General features: G+C 42.8%; 3 protein-coding genes and 1 pseudogene across 4 annotated transcripts in view; 1 reads left to right on the forward strand and 3 right to left on the reverse strand.

Moving 5' to 3' along the window:
* The window catches only part of LOC110983391 (uncharacterized), a 102,635-nt gene that overhangs the window by 15,869 nt on the left and 63,531 nt on the right, over window positions 1–23,235 (forward strand). The gene's annotated exons all lie outside the window — the stretch shown is intronic.
* On the reverse strand, window positions 1,102–3,776 carry LOC147797002 (metabotropic glutamate receptor-like). The gene is made up of 2 exons (XM_087145108.1): window positions 1,734–3,776; window positions 1,102–1,614 (listed from the first exon to the last, which is right to left on the reverse strand). Exons 1-2 carry the CDS (start codon window positions 3,774–3,776, stop codon window positions 1,102–1,104), a joined length of 2,556 nt encoding a protein of 851 aa, XP_087001234.1.
* Window positions 7,647–23,136, reverse strand: LOC110983088 (metabotropic glutamate receptor-like; annotated as a pseudogene).
* LOC147797003 (metabotropic glutamate receptor-like) lies at window positions 17,286–21,187 on the reverse strand. Its single transcript, XM_087145109.1, has 2 exons — window positions 21,080–21,187; window positions 17,286–17,768 (listed from the first exon to the last, which is right to left on the reverse strand). The coding sequence occupies exons 1-2, from the start codon at window positions 21,107–21,109 to the stop codon at window positions 17,286–17,288; spliced, it is 513 nt and encodes a 170-aa protein (XP_087001235.1). The 5' UTR covers window positions 21,110–21,187.

Here is a 23,235-nt window from a genome sequence, read left to right on the forward strand (position 1 = left end):
TCAAAGGAACATGAAGGATTGTACCTTTTCAATTCGCCGCGGCGAGAGACAGCACTTTGAAAAGAAATGAGTCAGTTCGGTTTTTCAAACAGCGAATGTCCAAAACGAAGCGTGTCCAAGGTCCTTCGGACGTTCGTGCGAGATCAGCTCTAACAGTGCAGCTCTAAGCGAATTGACGCGAGTACTTTGCCCCGAATGACCATACCTTTCTGAAATATCAAACTGACTCATTGGTTGTAGCCCTTCTGTGCTTCCGTCGGAGGGCAACCGTGTAGCAGTACGATATTTTTAGCCAGACCTCATCACGTCTGTCAAAAGAGTAAACGTGCGGAGTAGCGCGAACCTACGTACTTCTTTTGTCTGGCGAATAAATAATCTCTCGCTATCTGGAAACAGGCTCTTATAAATAGGCTGCTTAGGTAGTATTTTTTCTTAAGTAACGATTGCAGGGGCTGGCAAATGCCAGTGCAGGTGACTCAGGTGCACATTGTATATAAATTTATCATTTGGTTGTTTGTAAGACAGCCATTGTGCCTTTATTGGAAAACAAATACAGGACGAAACAAATACATGTTGGCCAAAACAAACAGGGATAAAACAATTGTATGACGCGAGAGAATGAAACCACTTATACACCGCAAAGACTGAAACCAATGTATATAGAACGGAACCAAACTTTAGAGAACGAAAATAAGTATAGAACTAATCGATTGAAAATCATGTGTTTGCATATATAAAAACGAAGTACTACCCATGACGCTATGTTGCGAATGTAGAACGAAGCAAGCTGCGATGAAGGAAGCGAACGTCAACTGTTAAATGAAAATACGGTACTCAAGGTACGGACACAGTGTCACTGTAATATAGGCGGCGGTTTTTGATTTGTGAAATCAAGCCTAAAGTCTTTTAGTGCCAAATCAGAAAGAGACATATGATTTTTGATTTCCCTTGCTATTTCCCACATTATCTGAGCATGCACTCCATGTGATGGACCTTTGGAACCCGCAGAATTTGGTAACTTGCTAATGTGTACATTCGTTAATTGATTGTCCTGCCCACCTGTTACCTTAACACTCCGTAGGTTACACATTATATTCCTTCTTATTTCTTGTCATTCGACGATTCTGGTTGTACCTTGGCTATTCCGCGACTTGACGAAGCGGTAGTTGATTTAGTCTGATCTGGTGCCCCAGCGCCCGAGACTCTCCACTCGCTAATCTCTACATCGCGGTCTAGCTGGATTGCGTATAACTTCGGAAGGTAGACGCAGAATAGGGTCAAGAAGGCGTTTAGCAGTATGGCCACGCACAGCGTTGCAACCTTTTGCAGAACGGTGGTGGCCGTGATGTAGACGGGGACGGCCGCCATGCCGAAAACCAACGTAGAGTACACGCTGACAGCGATGAATTTAGACTCGTTGTAGTTACTGGGCACCTTGCGGGCCCTGAAAGCGTAGTAACAGCAGGCCAAGACCAAGAGGAGATTGGAAACGAGGGATGCCAAGAAACCGTTCCCAAACTGGCAGAATACCTCGATGTAGTTACGTCGAGGGAAGAAATACAGCTTAGCTGGCAGTGTAGGACTTGCCAATGCACCAGTCATGGCAACCACAGCCTACAAAAAGAATTTTGTATAAAATATCCCCAAACAAAGAAGGCATTAGGGAGAAATAACAATTGTGAGCGAATTTACAAAAAAATGCAGACTTTTGTGTTTTTGTGATTCGTACTCACCATCGATGCAATGATGCCGAGAGCGAAGATGAGTTGGACCCTGGGACCGATGTTACGAGGACGCTTGTTGGACTTCTTCCCGGCGTCGAAGATCCTGTAGATGCGATTGACTTTCAGCAGGGTCGGGGCATACGTCAGAGTGAAGCACAAAGTGATAATGATCTCTGATGCACGGCATGAGACAAGAGTCGGTCGAACCAGAAGCGGAAAGGGAGCTAAAAAGGCCAGCGTGAGCCCCAAGATGTTGATGCTGCTCAGTTCACGACTGGCGGCTTTGATCAACACGTGTCGTCGGTAGTAGTAGATTCCGAACGCTGCCAGAAGGGAAAGGACTAGTCCAAAGACTGACAGGATCAGGATGGCAACAACCGTGGGCTCGCTCCAGCTGGGCGGGGTTGGTACAATCGGTCGGCAAATTTTGAAATTCTCGTCTGGCCACTCGTTTACAGGGCATCGTTTGCACTCTTTGTCACTAACTATGGCTTCATCTGGACATCGTAGGCAACCAAAACAGCATTTTTGCTCCAGAGGTACCTCAATGTATCCTAACGTGCAGATGTCTCGACAAACTGAGACCGGAGGGTCGGTTGTTCTATCAGCCCATTGAATAGCTGATGTGTTGATGTTGAGGCGATTGTGTGCTACCACACCCCATGTCCCAGCCTCAGTAATTATGTAGCTGTTGTCGTCTCTGATTTGGAGGTTGAGTATCCTATATTTTCCGCCAGGGTCTCCATTTGAGTCGAAACTGTAATGGCCTCCCAGCCCCTCAAAAGTCAACTTGTGTAGATATGGAAGGAGATCATGACCCGAGAGGGCTTGAAGTGTTGCGTTGCAGTCACTCGAATTGCAATGATCCGTCAAGAAATCTTGGAGGGCATAAGCAAATGCATAAACTGCATCGACTATGAAAACAGAACTACTAGTGATTGATATTGGACACAGGTTAAAATCGGTACAGTCATGTTGTTCCATCCAATAACGCTTCAATTCCTCAAACCATGGGCTGAAATTTTTCCCGCTAGCTTGTAAGAAACGGTAATAATCGAGGAAACCAGGAATGAGAGCATACTTGAGATCAACCCAAAGGGTTCCACCCAGTCGGGTGAGGTCGACTCCGTATTTGAAGAGCGTATTTGGGCTTGCCCACCCGTCACTTCCAATGAAAGTAATATTAAGCGAGACAATGTCTTCCTTGCTTGCGATTGTCCTGAAAATCCTGTTTGCAATGCCAGTGTTGCCGAATATCACCACCACTCGCGCTTTGCGAAAGATTGCTAGTTTGGCAACTGCTTCTTCAAGTTCGCCTGTTTGTGCTTCTGTGCGGAGTGCTACTGAGAATGCGACGCATATGCCGCGCTCTTCTGTGAGATCTAGAACGCCCTGCGCACCGTGAATTCCGTAAGCACTTAGCTGGAAGTACAGTCCAATGTACTTCCATCCGAAATGCTGCAGGATATCAACGATGGCCGACGCTTGGAGACTGTCTGGGGGGACGGTGCGGAGGAAATACGGGAACCGGCGCTTGTCGCTAAGCTCGTTGCTCGTGGCAAACGGAGAGATGACAGGAACGTGAAACAGGCTGGCGGCTTGTGCAGTTGGAATTGAGGTTGAACTCGACTGCGTCCCGATAATACCAATGAGCTTGCCGTGAGCTGGCCTGTGGATCTTTGTAAACTGGATATCCTCCTGTGGTTTCTCAGATGTGCTAGCTAAGCTGAAAGCAGACCACAATGACAGACCCTCCGAGTAACAATTGTCGCGAATATCGTAGCCGATGGTGACATTTGGCAAGAGGTCTGTGCGATTGTTGATGCCTTCGATGGCGAACAGTACCACGACTGCACCCTCGTGGTTCCATCTCTCGATCAGTCCGCTGCAAGTGGGCAGCTGCGGAGAGGAGTATGCATGAATAGCAAAGGATGCCCCAAGAATTACATCCCCGGGACTGTTCATACTAACGTGAGCTGTATCGGGAATGATACCAGCCCATGATAAGACAACTGCCGTGGAGAGAAAAATCAGAACCAGTGATGACAACATATTTGGAGGTAAATTAAAAGAAACAGTGAATTCCACGAAATGTTCAAACAATTCTGGGGCTAGATCTCGGCTTGTCCTGAGCGAAACTAATTCGTCCACTCACAGGGCCAAAATAGCCAAAGAAGGTTTGAGTCTCTAAAAGAGTTGCTTGAAGATCTGCGCTCAATACGGTCAAACTCTATAGTTGATGACGTGAACGACAATCCTTGGACGTGTGACCGCTGCTAGTCTGGGTGTAAGTGTGTTATGTAGGTACGAACAATTCTGACTGAAATACATTCTCAAGAACAGGCCGCCGCCCATGCGTAGTCGCTGGGTACTGAGCAGATAAATTGGCATTAAACAGAAAGTGCTTTGCCCTGCGCAAATTTTTTTCTAATCTGGATTTTTTCCCTATTTTCTGCTTTTATTTCTCTCTGCCCTGTTCCGCTTTTCAGGCTGCATATAGAAAACGTAACAATTAAACGGTAAGATTATGCCTATAAGCAAGATTGGAACAACTCACCTTATTGTTTGCCCGTTACAGTACACAAGACTGACGTTATCGGAGATTATATTAGTGTGATTTCAAAGGCCTAATTGGCAAAACTTTATTAGGAGGAGATTCACAACAGTGAAAATTAAAAGAGAACACCTTTATTAGTAGTACTATTATTACATGTATTATTATTATCAGAACTTGCTAATTATTTTGAAGTTAAGGTATTCCATCTTTAATTAATCAGAAATACAGTTGAATTAATTTGGGGGATGTGCGTCTTCGAACAAGATTAAATGGTATTCCGGCTTCAGTCACTGTTTTGATATCCATTGTAAGCACAATATCAATGAGCCAGTTGGTATTTCAAATACCCAAGATCTCGACTTTGCGACTCGACTATTCATTGCTGTTAATAAACAGGGTTTTCACGTCAAAATGCCAATTTTCGACCATCAATTGTCAACCACTGGTTGATTTTACGCGGTGCCTTTTTAGGTTAATTTGGTAAAAAGAAAGCATTTTGAAACAGGAGATCGCATGATACGCTCCCAGCTGGATACCCAGCTAGCTATCGACGTTTTTGTCCCGAAAATTTAAGAAAGTTTTCTTCGATTAAGTTTAAATTCACTCCAACATTTTCATGTAATTACAGAGTATTGCATTTTCTTTTTCTGATTCGTGGCTCCGTAAAAGTTTTCATGAAGGAAATTAGTCGAAAATTGTAGAATGGTCTGATTACCACATCTTCCGAAGTCACAACGACTTAAGTCCTAAAAACAGTTACTGTGCTTGTGTCGGGCTAAATATGGTTTAATTAAATTTCGCCGGTGACGGCTGCAAAAGGATGCAAAAGGAAGCGTAGGCCAATAAATGCCACCTGTAATTTTTATTTTTTTTAAAGTGGTATCTCACTCTGGCGAGAGAGTGGCAAGTTGGCAAGAACCAACCCAAAAGCGGGAAGGGGATTGAACGCCTTGGCACAGTTCACCTTTGGGTGCTCTTTGTAATGAGTACATCCGGTGTGCGCACTTTAACGTTTCGTGCCATAAATACAGCATACTACGATTTTTTTTCTATTTTCCACAGCCGTTTAGTCCTCTCTAGTGTTATGAATATAACACCTCAGGTAAACATTGAATGTTTCTCAGCTTTTCCTGCGGGTGCTGCTGCTGAGACGTCATTTCACAAGGACACTGTTCTTGTGTTACGTATGAACTGAAACAGATGTATTTAAGGTCGAGTTCGGGCGGCCTGTTCTTCACACGGGTTTCTTGTTCTTGCGCTCGAACGGCGGGAACACGACTCAAGAACACTGTTCTCGGAACAGGATCACACACCACCTCCTCGTCAGGGTTTTACAGGAACACACGGAAAACTCGTGAGATTTTGTTTTTGAACAGCTGCAAAAAGTAGAGAGATGGCTTCAAAGCCCAAGACAATGGGAAGTTTTGTAAAATTAACATTAATTATTTTCCGTAACACAGAAACGAATGTTCCTGTTTATATATATAAAAGAATTCAGCCCATCCAAACATCAACTCTCGAATAACGTAGCCTACATGGACGCCACCATGTTGCTTGTCACTAACTACCATCGATAACCGATTGCTTGTTCCCGGCTTTCGAGCGACCGACCCACGAACAACAAATCGAGCAAGCCACCCGAACTCGGCCAATGAGTGAAACATGAGACCATGTAGAAATAAATAAATTTAGAACCAACACACAATATAGAGAACACGAGCTGCAATATTTTTAACAAAGTGCCACCTATGTTGATAGGTTGCAGTGTAGAACGAAGTTTTAATCGCTTATTGCATTTGCAGTAAGGAAGCGATCGTTAAATATCGAACGGAGCAAGTTTCCAATACATGAGACGAGGCGCCATCTACCGACCAACCAGCTGTCTAGCTGCCGCAAGCACAAGCTAATGTACGTGAAGAGTGCAGTCAGAATCTTTGGCCAGCTAATTGGCATTAATTTCCCCCACAGTATCTTTTGAAAAAGGAGGTTTAAAGACTCCTAAAATGGTGAGATTGTGTAAATCTTTGCCAGGATGAACTCCCTGGGTTTGGGACTTTCTTCTGAGAGTAGAATGGCTAAAAAACACGGTTGAAAAATGGTCCTAAGTGCCCAAGAAAGTTAAGGGTTGCCACTTGAAAAATGTCTGCAAGCGGACTTCGGAAAAATCACTTATCGGAGGGTAATTTTGATTTGTGGGAATAACTAAAAATGTAATCGGTAAACCCACAAAAAATTTAAAATGTTTTGAGAGATTGTGGACCATACAACAATTTAACGTGTGTTTCATAAACCTCAGGGATGTTGGCATGCACGTTATTGGGCCCTGAACAATGCTGATTTTACACTATTTTCAATGGGGCTTGAATTAGTGGACTACACCCTGTGTGAACATTAGCACGGTACATCCACTATCACTTTGATTTGTTACATGGTGGTTACCACATTATTGCTGCGGCTGGAAGTACAGTACGGTGCTCTTATCCGCAATGGTAGCTTTTTGGATCTGTTGCTCGCGGAGCCGGTTGATTCGGACACGGCGTATTAACAGCATTCTTGGTAAGGTGTCTTGCTATGAACGCGTGCCTGCGTAAACTAGCTCCTACCTCAAAAAAACTAGACTCTTCTGGACACAAATCCAGAGGGAACTGCTGACTATTTTCCGCAGGTCGCATCTTGTTTTCCTTCGATCAAAAAGATAGTTAGTTTCCTTGAAGCATATGCATACATGTTTGTAAGCTTTTGCATTTATTTCAAACCAAGAACTTTTCTTTAATTTTGTTGTTACCCGCTGAGACTGCACGCTTATCGCCAGTTCTTTACCCCGAAAGGAAAATGTCAAATTTTGCTGCGTGCACATGCAGTTGAAATACCAAACTGGCTTCCGTCCACCCTTTCACATATGTGCACAATACATGTAGGTGAAAGTAGGGTGGGTACCATTGACCTTAAGATAGTATGGTTTGCAGTCCCTTCTTTGTCGTTCGTAAGCTGGGTGCTGACTAGTCTGTGAGGTCATACTCAAGCAGCGCCAGAGAAGACTGCCTATGTGATATACAACGGATGAGGATGAAACTCTCTTTCACAAACCGAGCCAATGAAAAAAAATACAGCATCAACGTTAAAGACAAAGGAAACAGTGCCATTCTTAAAAAAAATGATTTTGTGAAATCGAGGCTATATAGTTCTAGTGCCGAACTGCATACGGACAAACAACGCTCGGTTTCCCTTGCTTTTTTCGACATCATCTGCACTTTATGAAATGCGCCTTTTAAAACCTCTAATGCATGACTACTTGTTAATGTGTACTTTATTTATTAACTTTCCAGCCATCTTACCATTCCGTAGGTTACGCATTTTTTTCCTTTTTATTTCTTGTCATCCGGTGATTCCGGTTGTACTTTGGCTGTCCGGCGACTTGAAGGAGCGGTAGTTGATTTAGTCTGATCCGGTGCTCCAGCGCCCGAGACTCTCCACTAGCTAATCTCTACATTGCTGTCTAGCTGGATTGCGTATACCTTCGGAAGGTAGACGCAGAACAGCGTCAAGAAGGCATTGAGCAGTATGGCCACGCAAAGCGTTGCAACCTTTTGCAGAACGGTGGTGGCTGTGATATAGACGGGGACGGCCGCCATGCCGAAGACCAGCGTAGAGTACACGATGATGGCGATGAATCTTGACTCGTTGTAGTTACTGGGAGCCTTTCGAGCCTTGAAAGCGTAGTAGCAGCAGGCCAAGATCAAGAGGATATCGGAAACGAGGGATGCCAAGAAACCGTTCCCAAACTGGCAGAATACCTCGATGTAGTTACGTCGAGGGAAGAAATACAGCTTAGCTGGCAGTGTAGGACTTGCCAATGCACCAGTCATGGCAACCACAGCCTACAAAAAGAATTTTGTATAAAATATCCCCAAACAAAGAAGGCATTAGGGAGAGATAACAATTGTGAGCGAATTTACAAAAAAATGCAGACTTTTGTGCACCAGTCACCAGTCATGGTAACTGCAACCTACAAAAAGCACATTCGGCATAAACTGTCCCTAACCAAAGAAGGCTTCAGGAAGAGATAGCATTTTGAACCATTATGCAAGAACTTAGAAAAAATGCAAACCCTGTTTTTGTGACTTGTACTCACCATCGATGCAATGATACCGAGAACGAAGATGAGTTGAACCGTGGCATCCGTGTAGCAAGGACGCTTGTTAGACTTCTTTCCGGCGTCGAAGATCCTGTAGATGCGGTTGACTTTCAGAAGGGTCGGGGCATACGTCAGAGTGAAACACAAAGCGACGATGATCTCTGATGCACGGCACAAGACAGCAGTCGGTGGAATCAGAAGTGGGAAGGGAGCGAGGAAAGCCAGCGTGAGCCCTAAGATGTTGATGCTGCTAAGTTCACAACTGGCGGCTTTGATCAACACGTGTCGTCGGTAGTAGTAGATTCCGAACGCTGCCAGAAGGGAAAGGACTAGTCCAAAGGCGGACAGGATCAGGATGGCAATGACTGTGGGCTCGCTCCAGCTGGGCGGGGTCGGGATAATGGGCTGACAGACTTTGACACAGGCTCCGAGTAACAATTGTCGCGAATGTCGTAGCCGATAGTTACGTTTGGCAAGAGGTCTGTGCGATTGTTGAGGTCCTCGATGGCGAACAGTACCACGACTGCACTCTCGTGATTCCATCTCTCAATCACTCCGCTGCAGATAGGCAGGTGGGGGGGGGGGGAATATCCATGTATAGCAAAGGATGCCCCAAGAATGACATCCCCGGGACTGTTCATACTAACGTGCGCCGTGTCCGGAATGATACCAGCGGTTGACAGTACAAATGGCGTGGACAGAAAAACCGGAACCAGTGATAACATCATAATTAAACTGAAAGAAACAGTGGTTTTCGTGAACTGTTAAAGCTATTCAGGGGCTAGATCTCGGCTTGTCCTGAGTGGACCTATTTTATCCACTCACGAAGCCAGGAAAAGGGAAAGATGCTTGGTTTGTGTCTCTAATAAACGGTTTTATTGAAGATCGGTGCCCAGTGAATTCTACATCTATAGTAGACGACCTGAACGAAAATCCTTCGAACTTGTGACCGCTGCCACTCTCGGTGTAAGCTATGCAAGCACTTTGCAATTCTGACTTAAATACATTCTCAAGAACAGGCCGCCGTCCATGCGTAGTCGATGGGTACTGAACAGGAAGATCGGCATTAGAAAGTACTTTGCCCTATGCAGAACATTTTAATTTGGATTTTTTGAACATTTACTGCTTTTATTTCTGTCTGCGTTTTCCCGCTTTTCAGGTTGAATAATGGAAAGGCTATAATAATTAAACGGTACGATCACGCCTAAGCTCAATTGGGACACCTGAGTTATTTGTTTGCCAGTTGTGGTACAGTACATTAGGCTGACGTTATCGCAGACTATGTTAGTATGATTTGAAAGTCTAATTGGAAATGCTTAATTAGCAGGAGATTCCCGATTACAGAAACTTAAAAGAGAGCATCTCTATTATTGTTGTAATCAAAACTTGCTTATTCATTTTAATCTAAGGTGTCTGACTCTAATTCCTCAAAAATGTAATTAATTCCTTTTGGGGAAGTGCACCTTCGAGCAAATTGACTGGTACTCCTCATGGGTCTTCTAATGTCCATTTTCATGACGTTCAGTTTCGTTTTAGGATAAAGTTTGCTTGTCGACGCCATTCGGTGAAATAGCACCAGATCAAACTTCAATTTGAGACACCTCACTTTAATGATGTTCCTGCCCTTCAATTCCTGAGTCTTTTTCCATGTAAGCGTAGTTCCTTCGGCTCTTTGCGCATGGACGTATTTATATAGTCTTTGAAAGGAGAAACAGGGAGCGAAATTAAAGGAAAGGAAAAAATGGACTTGGTCTCGTGGATTCTACACGTTTTTATCCCTTTTTCAGTGTCCTTGAATGTCCAGTGGTATATTTGTCATCCAGATAGAACCAGCGACAATACCAATATGTTTATTTTCGAATGTATACTGTTCTAATGGATATCACCCTTTCATTTATGTGTATTACCCATTGTATGAGTAATATGAGGTAATTAATTAAATCACATTGGGAAATTGTGGAAAATATTTGCCAATTGAGGAATTCAATTTCAGATGACTGTAATCTGCTTAAACACATTGACTTCTCAAACAAAGGCTTTGCCAAAATTGAAAGTTCTTTGCTGGTAATTTTCAATAGACCTTATTCAAAATTAAGCCAGCTGTGATCACGTTCCCCGAGTATGTCTTTTTAAATGTATGTTATCAAAGGGGGTGGGGTCAGACTACTTTGGGTTTCGTGCATCACTTCCATTTTTAAAATGTTGCCTAAAACATTTAGATAAGATAAATCACAAATTTCAAATTACATGTTGTATTTTTCATCACGAATGGAATTAATCTCTAATGAACTTTCATTTCATTGTTTTTATTTGTATTTTGAGGCTCTAAAAGTAGGCCTGAATAAGTTAACCTTACTTTCATTTCAGTTCGGACTTAAGAATGAGGTCACATTGATGGAGTGTGCCGTTACATGTGATTGTCGTAATCACGATTGTGTGCAGAAAGCTAAGTTGGACGTTCAATCGACTAACAATTGGAACCATGCGGTCTAAAACTGCATTTAAATTTGGGCAGAATTGACAGTGCATGCCAGTTGAAATTGAAGACTGAACGAGGAAACCGTTAACATGTTTGTTCGGCTACGTTACAAGTAGCATTCCTCGATGCTGTGTTCAACACTACAGCATGTAGTTTATAAATACACCTTCTTCTATGCGAGATGTTCTCAAAAATAAGGACTTACAGGGCATGAACCCATTTTCCTTTCTTTTCGAAAAAGGAAGATACAATTATTATGCCCTTAAATATTTAACTACTACCCGTAATCTGCATGGCGCAACGGGGAGGGGGGGGTGAGCATCCTGAGTACATTTTAAGGATACATTCTGGTCCAAGCCCCTCCACTCTAATAACTAATCCTGGTTTCACCACTGCTGCAAATCAAGTCAATTCTACAAGCGATGGACTTCCATTGATGTCACCGATTCAATCACGCTATACTGAAAAACCGATTATATGCTGGTTGAGTCTGAGCGCAACAAATAAAATTATTTTTCACCACCAGTGTTGTTTTTTATTTGCAGAGCCCTTCTACATAGTTATAGTAATTAATTTCTGTTCCTGCTATATTTACGTGCATATCTTTCAGGTTGTTTGCATTCATTTCCCCCAGCGTTAAATTGTATTTCAATAACCGTTTTAACCTTTCTTTCGGAGAATACAAATGGCGAAAACTGAGCATTCGTTACGACCTGAATAATTTGTATCGGAAAGGAATTGAGTCTCAATTGAATTGCTGAAGGAGTCTTAAATTATTGCACTTTCATGGACAGAAATTTTGATTACCAGTATGATTTTTATTAATGACGAAATACGCCCAAAACAATAGCCATAACATCGTATAATTATTTACACTGTTTATGCTTTCTTCAGTACAGCTGCAGAACCGAGTCAGGGGGTCCGAAAGCATCATGCACCGTTCCCTGATGAAAAGAAAACTTGACTATAGGTGGATATATGGACGGCGCAATCCTCGTCCAGGATTTGTTTTGGTAGATCCGCCTCTAAGGAGTAGCTGTGTAGTACATGCCATATAACGATGTATTCTACATTTCAACGTAGATGCATTTGGCATTTCGTTGATTATTTTTCAGGAAGTGAATGCTCACAAATGACATGAAGAAATGTCTTAATGTGACACGGACACGGTCCACGGGGAGACTCCTTAGTGATTAAGTCTGACACATTTGCAAAAAAAAATTAAGCTTTGCTTTCCAACTCCAGAAGCTCCTCACAATTTAGATGTTCATGTAGTTGATTAACTCCCTTTATAACTCAACCAAACTGTATGTAATACAAGGATTTTTTACCGCTTTGATATGAATATTCTGACTCAATAGTGGAGCTGACCTGATGGACTGTTGGTAGCGTTATACAAATTACCACCCGACACGACCTACCCCTGTTAATAAACAAGGTTTTTTTAAAATCAAAATGACAAATTTCGCAGCATGGAAGTAATATTATATTATCATGGATATATTCATAGTGTACTGATTGCCATTTCATGACAGGGAACTAACAGATATATGTACGTGTACACTCTACCTAAAATATGCCGTGTTCAAATAATTTTGCACACAACTGTACGTACTTTTCATCTTCATGTCTAAGTAAACCGTTTCGGGGTATAATGTTTTTGAAAACTGCATTTCGAAGCACTGAAAAATCAATTTGCTTTTCCTGACAAGGAAACTGTTGCTTCAAGAAGCCACAGATAATCACCGAAGAGGACCAGATTGCAAAAGACACACGATCAAAAGTGCCCTGGCAAATATTCAGTGCCGATAAACGTTAACACCGAGGTTTCGTCCTGAAACGATGTCACACTCTTACCCTGAAATATTACAATCTTCATCAGCATAAATGTTCAAAGGGTCCAAATGCCCCTAAAATGGGGGAAGCGGGGAGAATAAAAAGAGAAAACAAACTTGCAAATTAGGGTAAAAATATCCTAAAAATTATGTGCATGTGCATTTGCAGAAGCTACACTTCATGCCTTTTTCGTCAGTGCATCATGTGTGGCTGGCCTGTGCATCATTAAAAACAACAAAAAAGTAACAACTTCAAAATTCCTTCGGTAAATAAATCATTAACGATACATATGCGGCTCGAAAGGAATTACTTCACCAGCGTATCAAGTCTATTCATGCATGGTTTAGCGCGCCTAACATGACGCCTTTGTGTTGGTCGTTGTTTGATCGGAATCTCAGGAATTCTGTACGGAATTCTAGGGGAGTGTGTTAGGTAACAATAGTCTAAAGTGTGTATAGGGATTGGGCATGTGGGGGAGGGTACCCATCGGCCCCATATCGTGCATGGTATCGCACCTAAAGCCTCGGACGTGTATAATAAAATCTGGACTGACAATGCCCTTAATCGGCTTATAGAGTCATTGAATCCACTCGCAGCCATTTTACCGAGCCGAATACAAAGCTTTCCTGGCAATGCCCGCCTTTGATCTTCCTGACGTCAATAGAAGGGAGCCAACCCACGCTTTGTATTCGGCTCGGTAAAATGGCCGCTGGTTGGCTTCCTTTTCATACTAAGGCGTTGCAAGTCCACTTTTTAAATATACGTCCGTGCCTTAAACGCCATAACCTGATTTTCTCCTTTCTGTTGACGTCTGGATTGACATTATTCGTTTTACAGAGGGATCAAAGTCTACAGCGAAACGCTTTGCCTTACAGTTTAATAACTCACCACTTCTAAGTGGCTAGCGCAAAATGTTGTCATTATGAATGAGAAAAGAACTCAACTACCGACAAAGAAGACACACACAAATTGAATAAGTCTTTGCGAGTTAAATTTGAATAAAATCTGGTACACTGAGTTCTTTAAATTCACGTGAGCATAACAATTAGAATTCTCCATACTAAAACCACTGTTGATATACCTCGCATATGCAGCAAGTATGAGACGGAGAGAACCCCCCCTGCTTTGTGCTGGTCATTGTCTCCCAGGAGTCTGGGGGAATTCTTTTCAGACATTTTGGGGGGGATGTGTTAAGTAACAATAGTCTGGAATGTGTATAGGGATTAAACATGTTGGGGGGGTACCCCTCGGTCTCATTTCTTGCTGGGTATAATACCTCGTGATTCCCGGCAAGCTTTTCCTTGATTACATAAGAAACGCTTTGCAACAATACACTATTCTCAATGGATAAGAAGGGCACAAAAGAACCAGTTCATTCCAGAGATGGGTAGAACTATACTGTGGCACATTCAACGGACACCTTAATAGTATACTTGTGACTTCAGAAATATCTTCATCACTTCGTCAAACCTAATTCATTAGAAGCATTTGGACATGTTCAACCATAGTCGGATCGTAAAGATTTCGACAAAATACGTATTTTGTACAAAACATGCAAGAAAAGCAACACTATGAAGGTTTTTTAACATCAGTTTTACTGTGCACATTTATTGTAAACGTCACTAAAATGATTATTTGAGTACACAAGACCCGCCCATATACGTGCAAAAAACCATTACCAATTCTATATTTAAAAAACAATTATATGTTAATTAGCTCCAACGGACTCGCCAGGAGAGGCCACTCCCTCTACCGAGTTCTGTGAAAAACAGTAGAAAAACCCGTTAGTTGAAATAAGGATTAAGCTCTACCAAGGGTTAATCTGGGAGAATTGGATTGGCGATAGTTTGAAGTATTGAGGGAGAGAGCAAATTCCTGCAAAACAGATGCCACATTTCTCGAGCAGTCTTGAAAACTCTCTGAGGTGCATAAGATTGATGGCCAATGTGCACACTGGTGGTGCCTTACGAAGATCGATGTCTACTAATTTTGCGTTTTTAATGCTGTGCATGCTAACTTTTTGAGGGAGTCATGAGTTACCTGGAATTCGGAAAACACTCCAAGATCTTAGTACAGGCTTTTGTTAAACAAATCAACTGGAGCGGCTACATATAGGATGTAGTGATTTTAGTACAAATTGTTACAAGCAGTGACAGTCAGATTTCATTTAACGGTTTAACACATTAGCTTTATCTAAAAAATGTTGCAGAATTGTTCATTAAGTGCGGTCGTGACGTCTAATAAAGATTAAGTGTTGAAGAAGAAATTACAAACTATAATCTGTGTTCGAGGTGCGAGATAACTATTACCGATAATCACTCCTCATGCTTTTAGACATTCGAAGAACAGGCGGATAAGGGCGGATCCGGAGGAGGTGGTAACGAGGCCATGGCCTCTCACCAAAAAGGAGCTTTTTGATAAAAGATAAAGATTAGAGAAATGCAATTATGTGTGTGTATGTGTGGGGGGTCCATTTCGAATCCTTTCTTTCAAAAACCACACTGAGAGGCCACAAAAGGTTACACGAAAAAAATTCCAACTTATTTGGCCCTGCTGAAAAATATGTCTGCCGCCCGTAAAAGTTGGTTCTGGATCCGTCCTTGATGCAGCACAAAGCTCGGTGCTACCACATCAGGCGCAAGCAAGTGATCAAACTCAACAACACCTCCTCTGTCCTTTTATACCCATAGGTGGAGAGAAGCAAGTCTAGCGTAAAAATGACTCTTCCCTGCCCAGCTGCTGGGCAGGCACGACCCTCAAAGCCTCACCTCCCTTCAGTCGATTCCCTTTGGAAACGCAGTTTTCAAACAAGCAGTGCAAATAATTATTTCAGTTGTGTTCATTAGTTCGTTTTTTTTTACAAAGAGAATAAGTAATTATCATACATGCAGATGGGCCAAAATTACGTCCCTTTACTTTATGATATATGAAACGGGAGTGACGCATGGAACAAGTTGAGTGTGAAATTAGACACAAAAGACAACCACGCGCAAAAGTCTTGACAAAAAATTGTGATTGCTGTCAAAAAATGTATACAACATGCATTGGTGTGTATCTGATAGGAGAACAAACGGTTTTTACTCGAGTCTTTTCCCCTTTGAAACAAGGAACATTTCCTGAATTCTATACACGAACCGCTGATTATTTAATACTTTCCCCTTGGGAAAAATATGGGTGTTTGTGAAATTTTGTCTAAGTGACGCCACGGGAAAAGTTATATACCGATATATAAATACGTTTAGGGTTGCCGTTAGAGGAGACATATGAGGAGACAGGATATGCAATTCATATGTGTATACGACGTCAGCTTAAATCTGGAGACGCCATTGAGCAAGATATGCAGTCACGTGGTTTTTGACATGAGTTTTTTCTCCAAATTCTGAGCCAGTTTAATAAGGGCCGGTGGATTCGAATGGGAAATGGTGGTTTTGTTTTTCTTTTCTTTCAGTTTTCTTGCTTTTTTGGCTGGTAATCATGCAATTGTATGTTGCCAACTTCAAGATTATTTTCCGCCAGTTATTTCTGCCGTAATGTTGTTGTGAAACAGTCTTCACGTTTATTTGAATACACCAGCTAGGTGGAATTGCCTATTCATTTGTCAGTTGGGTTACGTAATAATGTCTTTATATTTCTGCCACGTTGCTGTGTCGACAACGCCCAGTCGGTATGATTTATTTCTGTATTATGTTCTTCAAAATATGAGTTCTGGAGTTAATAAATTATTTAGACCCAAGTGCAGTTTTCGTCGAATAGCATCTGTGGTGTTGCTTTCTCATGATCCCGAACCTTGATGAACGACACAACATATGACATGCCGCACACTAACCTTTGTCAGACAGCGTTGAATTTATGGTAGGGTATGCTGTGATTATTACTCTTGCTCAAATCCCCTTTCATATCACTCTCATTTTTTTGGTGTTTTGAATTTGATTCCGTTCAGTAATCTACAACTACTAAATGGGTTGCTTATAGATTGGAATGAGTGGATGACATTTTGAGGATGTCATTGCTGGAGGGCTTTCAGTGCGTTTTGTTCACGTTGAAGCACCGTTAATCTCTATTTCGCAATGTGAGGTCGCGGGGGGGGGGAGAGAGCACAGCCCTTGAAAGGGGTTGGTATATCTCAGTGTCCACGCCCCTTCACTCCCTATATCAGACACAAGCAATATATTTAGACAAAAGACACATACACACCTGACCTACAATGAGTGCAGAAAGTAGTTGTTGGCAGTTGTTGATAAGCATTCAGCAATGAATTGAGTCCCAGTGAAATCGACAAAATAAGCCCATTAAAATGGATTCACTTCTCGACTTAAACGATACATACATTAACATGCGAATTTTAGTATGAGTATTACAGACAGAAGTGCAAGGATAGCCAGCAAACAGTGAATAGGAATGGCTAAAGATCTGTTGAAATATAAATTCTCATTCGATTAACTGTCTCAGTCGGCAGTCTGCTGACAACGGGTAGAGCATACTGTCCGAAACGTTGAGTACCCTCCAACTGCAAATTTCTATAACTAACTTGCCTTAGTTGACTGCGTATGGGTATTACATTGGCTGCACACCAGATTGAGAAGCCGATATTTCAGACCCAGCGTCAGCCAAACCAACTGCGGAGCTCCTCCACTCACAAAGTTGGACGTCCAGCTGGAAGTGAATGGCATAGATCTTGGGCAGGTAGACGCAGAGCAGAGTCAAGACGGCATTGAGCAGTATGGCCACGCACAGTGTCGCAACTTTCTGCAGAACGGTAGTGGCCGTGATGTAGACGGGGACGGCTGCCATGCCGAAGACCAGCGTAGAGTACACGCTGATAGCGATGAACTTGGACTCGTTGTAGTTGCTGGGCACCTTGCGAGCCTTGAAAGCGTAGTAGCAGCAGGCCAAAACCAAGAGGAGATTGAACAGGGTGGACACCAACGATCCGAAGCCAAACGCGCAGTAAGCCTCGATGTACCCGGTCGGAGGACTAAAATACAACTTGGCCGGTGCAGTTGGACTAATTAAGGTCCCGGCAGTGCAAATCACGACCTGGAAAAAAATCATTATTAAAACTCATCCGAACCAGGTTTAACAATGGGATGTCATTTTATATATAAAAACTGGCAAGTGGAGGGGTAAGGGTGGCTCTCTACCTCAATTTTACAACCAAGCCCACCAAATATCACTATCCCCACCTACGTTTCCTTTGCTTCTGCTGCTCAATGCCAGAATATTGACAATTGCAATTTTTTTATTTACCTCCAGTTGTTTCACGTGTCACCTTTCAGTTTGTACCTGAGAGAGTGATCGCTCTTGATTATCTTGATTGCTCACCTTACTGACTACATTCGTTTTAGTCATTACTTCTTTGTCTTATTCAAGCTCTAGTTTCCATCTTTGTTATCTTGTTTGTTTGATTGTCGGTCTTATATAAATACACTTCATCCCTCTTTTTCTTGCTGTAAATATATTCTTCTTTTGTTAACCCCCGTTTACTGTCATCTACTTAACTGTTTCCCCCCTTACATAGTTTTTGTTTTTGCTTTGTATTCTTTCATAAGGTGTTGTGCTATGTAACTTCTATGATCTGCTTGATAATGTTGGCGACAACGTACGCTTAAATTTGTTCGAGATGAGTTTAACGGCTTAAACATTCAAGAAGAAGGTTCTTTTTCAATTTTTTAAATGACTTCCAGGAGCCTCTGCAGACATTTCTACGATATACAGGACTTTATTTCTACACTCTTGAGACTTCACCATCTGTGGGTTCATAGAAACGTGGTTTAGAGAAACTACTCCTCCGTATGTTCACGTGATTACTTACAACTTGATCCATTCTTCCCGTTCTCAAAAAATCAGGGGAGGACAACACACCCATTACCCAGGTCTGGTCTACGAATATCATCATAAACAAACAAACATCGACAAACTTACTTGGAGTGACCATTCTGCACCTCTCTTTTCTAGACTCAACACATTAACTCTACATGACGTTAACAAGTTTCACATCAGCAGTTTCATGTATAAGTTCATTGACAAACTTCATCCTTCTAGGCTACCTTTTCATCATATCCCACTTTTCAGCAGTTCGCGATACTCATGGGCACAGCACTCGGTCTCTTCACAATCTTTACGTTCCTTTCACCCGCACAGCATACACTTTTAGAACACTTAGATTTCAGGGGCCACGTTTGTAAAATGGTCTTGATAAGGCTTTTAAAACACAGTCGTCTTTGGGTCGATTCAAGGCCTCTTCTAAATTATTTTTGTTTTCCAAAGTTTCCTTCTTTCCTAGTGCATTACTGCCTTGTTTGTCACACTGTCGTGTTTGGGGGATTTGGTCCTTGCTTTGTGTAATTTTCATGTCGTCTTTCCGCATTATTCCTTCTTGTCCTTATTAATATAATTACCAAATTTATTATCGTTGTTTTATACATAAAAATGAACGGTTTTCTGCCAAAGCAGCTGAGCTCCAAGAGTATGCTGACTGCAATGATATGAAAAGGTTTTACTGTAGTGTAGGTCTTTCTGGGGCCCACGGCCAACAGCCCCGAACAACTGCTGGCTTCGGACAATGAAACATTGCTATGTGAGAAAAAAGATCTTCTCCACAGATGGATGGAGCACATCAAGGCACTATTAAATGACGCGACACTTATTGACCCCAACATCATCGAGATGGTTGACCAATCTCCAACCCAAGACTGGATTTCCGAATGTCCAGATACTGATGAGATTGCCTAGGCTATCAACAGGAAATGCAATAGGAAAGCTCCTGGTGCAGATGGCATTCCAGCTGAAGTCATCAAGAAGGGAGGCGATAGATGGATGTGCGGTATTTTACTCCTCTTTATACCAGGGACGGTGTCTGCACGTGTCCTGCTGAACAGGTTGACTAAATACGCTGAAAGTTTCTCCCTGAAGCTCATTGTGGATTCCGTGGAGGACGCTGGATAGTGGACATGATATTCTGCCTCAAGCAAATCCAGGAGAAATGTATTGAGCAGAATATGCCATTGTACATGATTTTTGTCGATTTCACCAAAGCTTTCGACAATATGAGCAGAATAACGCTGTGGAAAGTTCTAAAGAGAGTGGGTTGCCCCGAAATCTGGATCAAGCTTATCTTGGCTCTCCATCCTGGCATGAAGGCATCTGTGCGTGGCAAAGGCGTGAATTTGGTGTCAACATTGGACTGAAGCAAGGGTGTGCTTTAGCTCCTGCATTATTCTCCATCTATTCAGCTGCGGTGCTTAAGCACGCATTCAGAGATTCAAATCACGGTGTATGGATCGAAAGCCGCCCAGGGGCCGACTTGTTCAATGTCAATCAGTTCAAATCCAAAACAAAAACAAAGCCGGTTCTTGTCCGGGAACTAATATTCGCCGATGACACAGCATTCATTGCTCACAGCTACGATGAAGCTCAAGAAATCATCAGCCTATTTGCACACTCTGCCACAGCATTTAGCCTCAGGATAAACATCAAAAAGACTGAGATGACGTATCAACCACCAACCGGTTTGTCCGAAGACTGCGATGATATACACATTGATTGTCTAAATACGGTTAAAGTGTCAAAATTTAAATATCTTGGTTCCACCGTCACACCAAACAACAGGTTAGATGTAAAGCTAGCCACACGGACGTCCAATGATGATATTATCGTTATTTTTCATTAATTTTTATTTCCTTCATAACGTATTCCCCTTAAGTTAATTTATCGTTGTTTGTTTTTTCGTTTTTTGTTTTCTCTCTGTAAAGTTTGTTTTGTCCAGGGCTTTGCAATACAAGCCTCCCGGCTTGTAAAAAACCCATATTGGTTTCCACTTGTTTTTGTAACTCTATAATTATCTGTCGATTTATAATTTTTTTTCTGTTATTGTTTAATTTTCCTGATCTTCACCAGTATGAAAAAAGGCATATTGATTTGAAAAAAAATCAAGCTGCACTGTTACAAGTTGCAGTGAACCACTTTAGTTTTATTATATCAGTTGTTATACCGCCAATTTATTTTTACATTCTCACAAACGGAAGTTTTGGGCTCGATATTATGAACTTTATGTGACAGGGAAAACACGGATGGTTTGCCAACAACAAAATAATTCACTTATATCTATTGACATATAAATGAGGTCGCTCAGCAACTCACCTACAAAGGTTTTACAGCAAATTTGAGTTTAAATTTTAAAGTTGCAAAATAGAGGTTAACTGGATACTGGAATGTTCTAATTTTAATTTGAGGAACAAATATTTAAATTCTTAATGCTCGCTGTTTTGTTAACTTTTTCTTAATTTGCTTGGTGAGATTCTCGCCAAAGCTGGAAAGATATCGTTTTTTTTTGGAAAAGTCACACTCACCGTAAACAGGCACACAATAACCGCCATCATTAGCTGTGGTCGAGGACCGATGAAGCGAGGACGCTTGTTGGACTTCTTTCCGGTGTCGAAGATCCTGTAGATGCGGTTGACTTTCAGTAGTGTTGGTGCATAGATCAGAGTGAAGCACAAGGTGATGATAATCTCAGACACGCGGCATGAGGCGTCAGTCACCTGGGCGAGAAGTGGAAAGGGAGCAAGGAAAGCCAGCGTGAGTCCTAAGAGATTAATGCTGCTCAGTTCACGACTGGCGGCTTTGATCAGCACGTGTCCTCGGTAGTAGTAGATTCCGAACGCTGCCAGAAGGGACAGGACTAGTCCAAAGACTGACAGGATTATGATGACAATGACTGTGGGCTCGCTCCAGCTGGGCGGGGTCGGTATAACGGGTTGACAGACTTCGAATTTCTTGTCTGGCCATTCGTCTACGGGACATGGCCTGCACTTGTTGTCAATGACAATGGCTTCATCTGGACATCGTTGGCAACCAAAGCAGCATTTTTCCTCCAGAGGCACCTCTATAAAACCACTTTGACAGTCTTCCCGACAAAGTGAGACAGGTTTTCCTCGTGTCTCACTCCACCTCACAGCGCTCATATTCAGTTTAAGTGGATCTGCGGCGAAGGCGCTCCATAGCCCGACTTCAACAGCTCTAATGGCTCCGTCAACAAACTGAAAGTTTAGTATTTTGTAATTCCCGCCTGGATCGCCGTTGCTGTCAAAATTGTAGTTCCCAGCCAGCCCCTCGAATCTTACATTGAGTAGGTACTGCAGCAGATCTTGTCCGGTAAGAGTTTGAATTGAGTTACAGTTGGTACCATTGCTACAGCGATCGTGCAACATGTTATGGAGAGCATACGAGAAGGCGTAGACAGCATCGACCACGACATTGTCGTTTGTATCCACGTCGATTGGGCACTCGCTCAGGTCGGAGCAATTGTGTTCCGCCTTCCACTCACCTAACCATGGGGTGCTAGATTCTACAATCTGTATAAACCGGTCGTAATCGAATCCAGCAATGCGCATAAAACGTTGTTGGACAAAGAGGCTACCTTGTAAAAGGGAAACCTCAACACCGTGTCTTTTTAGTGAAGCTGGCAATGCCCAGGCGTCACTACCTACAAAGGTCAACTGAGACAGGAGTCCAACATCGGACATTGTTGTCAAGATTTCACTTGCTGTTTGATAATCCATAATCATAACAACGACCTTCGCTTTTGGGAAGCTCGACAACCTATCGACAGCGTCGACGAGCTCAGCGGTTTTTGGTTGGTAACGTATCGCAACGGAAAACGCCACGCATATGCCATACTTTTCGGCGAGGTCCAGCAAGCTTTGGGCTCCGTGAATTCCGTAGGTGTTCAGCTGAAAATACAGGCCAATGTATTTCCATTCGAACCGCAAAAGTATATCGGCGATGGCCGAGGCCTGGAGACTGTCCGGGGGAACAGTGCGAAGGAAATACGGAAACCTGCGCTTGTCGCTCAGCTCATTGCTCGTTGCGAACGGGGAGATAACGGGGATGCTGTACAAGCTAGCAGCTTGAGCTGTGGGAATGGTGGTTGCGCTCGTTTGCGTCCCTATGATGCACAGCAGACTGCCGTTGTCTGGTGGGCTGATCTTTGGGAACTGGACGTCCTCCTGGGGTCTCTCCGACGTGCTAGCCAGACTGAATGCGGTCCACAGCGACAGAGTCTCTGAGTAACAGTTGTCGCGAATGTCGTAGCCGATGGTGACATTTGGCAAGAGATCCTCCCGGTCGTTGATCTGCTCGATGGCAAACATCACAATGGCGCTCAATTCCATCCCCCAGCTGTACAGTCCTGCACTACACGGTGCTCCGGAGGACCAGCGGTGAATCGGAAAGCTAGCCCCAAGGATAACATCCCCTGGTCTGGTCACGCTGGCGTGCGCTGCGTTTGGGATGATGCCTGCAAACGCTAGCTTCGCAGCTGCCACAAGTAACATCAGCACCACATACAAAGCCATGCTCAATCTCGTATTTTCTTCTCCGAAACAACAACCTGGAAAAGCTGCCCGTAAATACTGCCATCAAATCGATACGCCTGTATCTTATTTATTTGCAATCGTTCCTTTTGCTTCAGAAAATTGCATCTTGGTATACCGTGCGTTCCGAC

The sequence above is a fragment of the Acanthaster planci genome, linkage group LG13 (assembly GCF_054643075.1).
Source record: "Acanthaster planci isolate LZ-2023a linkage group LG13, COTS_SCS, whole genome shotgun sequence".
In the NCBI taxonomy this organism is placed as follows: Eukaryota; Metazoa; Echinodermata; class Asteroidea; order Valvatida; family Acanthasteridae; genus Acanthaster; species Acanthaster planci.

Excerpts from the sequence above, each read along its gene's own strand:
- LOC147797003 (XM_087145109.1), bottom strand. The coding sequence starts at position 21,109 with ATGATGGCGGTTATTGTGTGCCTGTTTACG. Across the intron at positions 17,769-21,079 it reads TTATTGTGTGCCTGTTTACG|GTCGTGATTTGCACTGCCGG; the intron begins GTGAGTGTGACT and ends ATTTTTTTCCAG.
- LOC147797002 (XM_087145108.1), bottom strand. The coding sequence starts at position 3,776 with ATGTTGTCATCACTGGTTCTGATTTTTCTCTCCACGGCAGTTGTCTTA. Across the intron at positions 1,615-1,733 it reads TCGGCATCATTGCATCGATG|GCTGTGGTTGCCATGACTGG; the intron begins GTGAGTACGAAT and ends TTCTTTTTGTAG.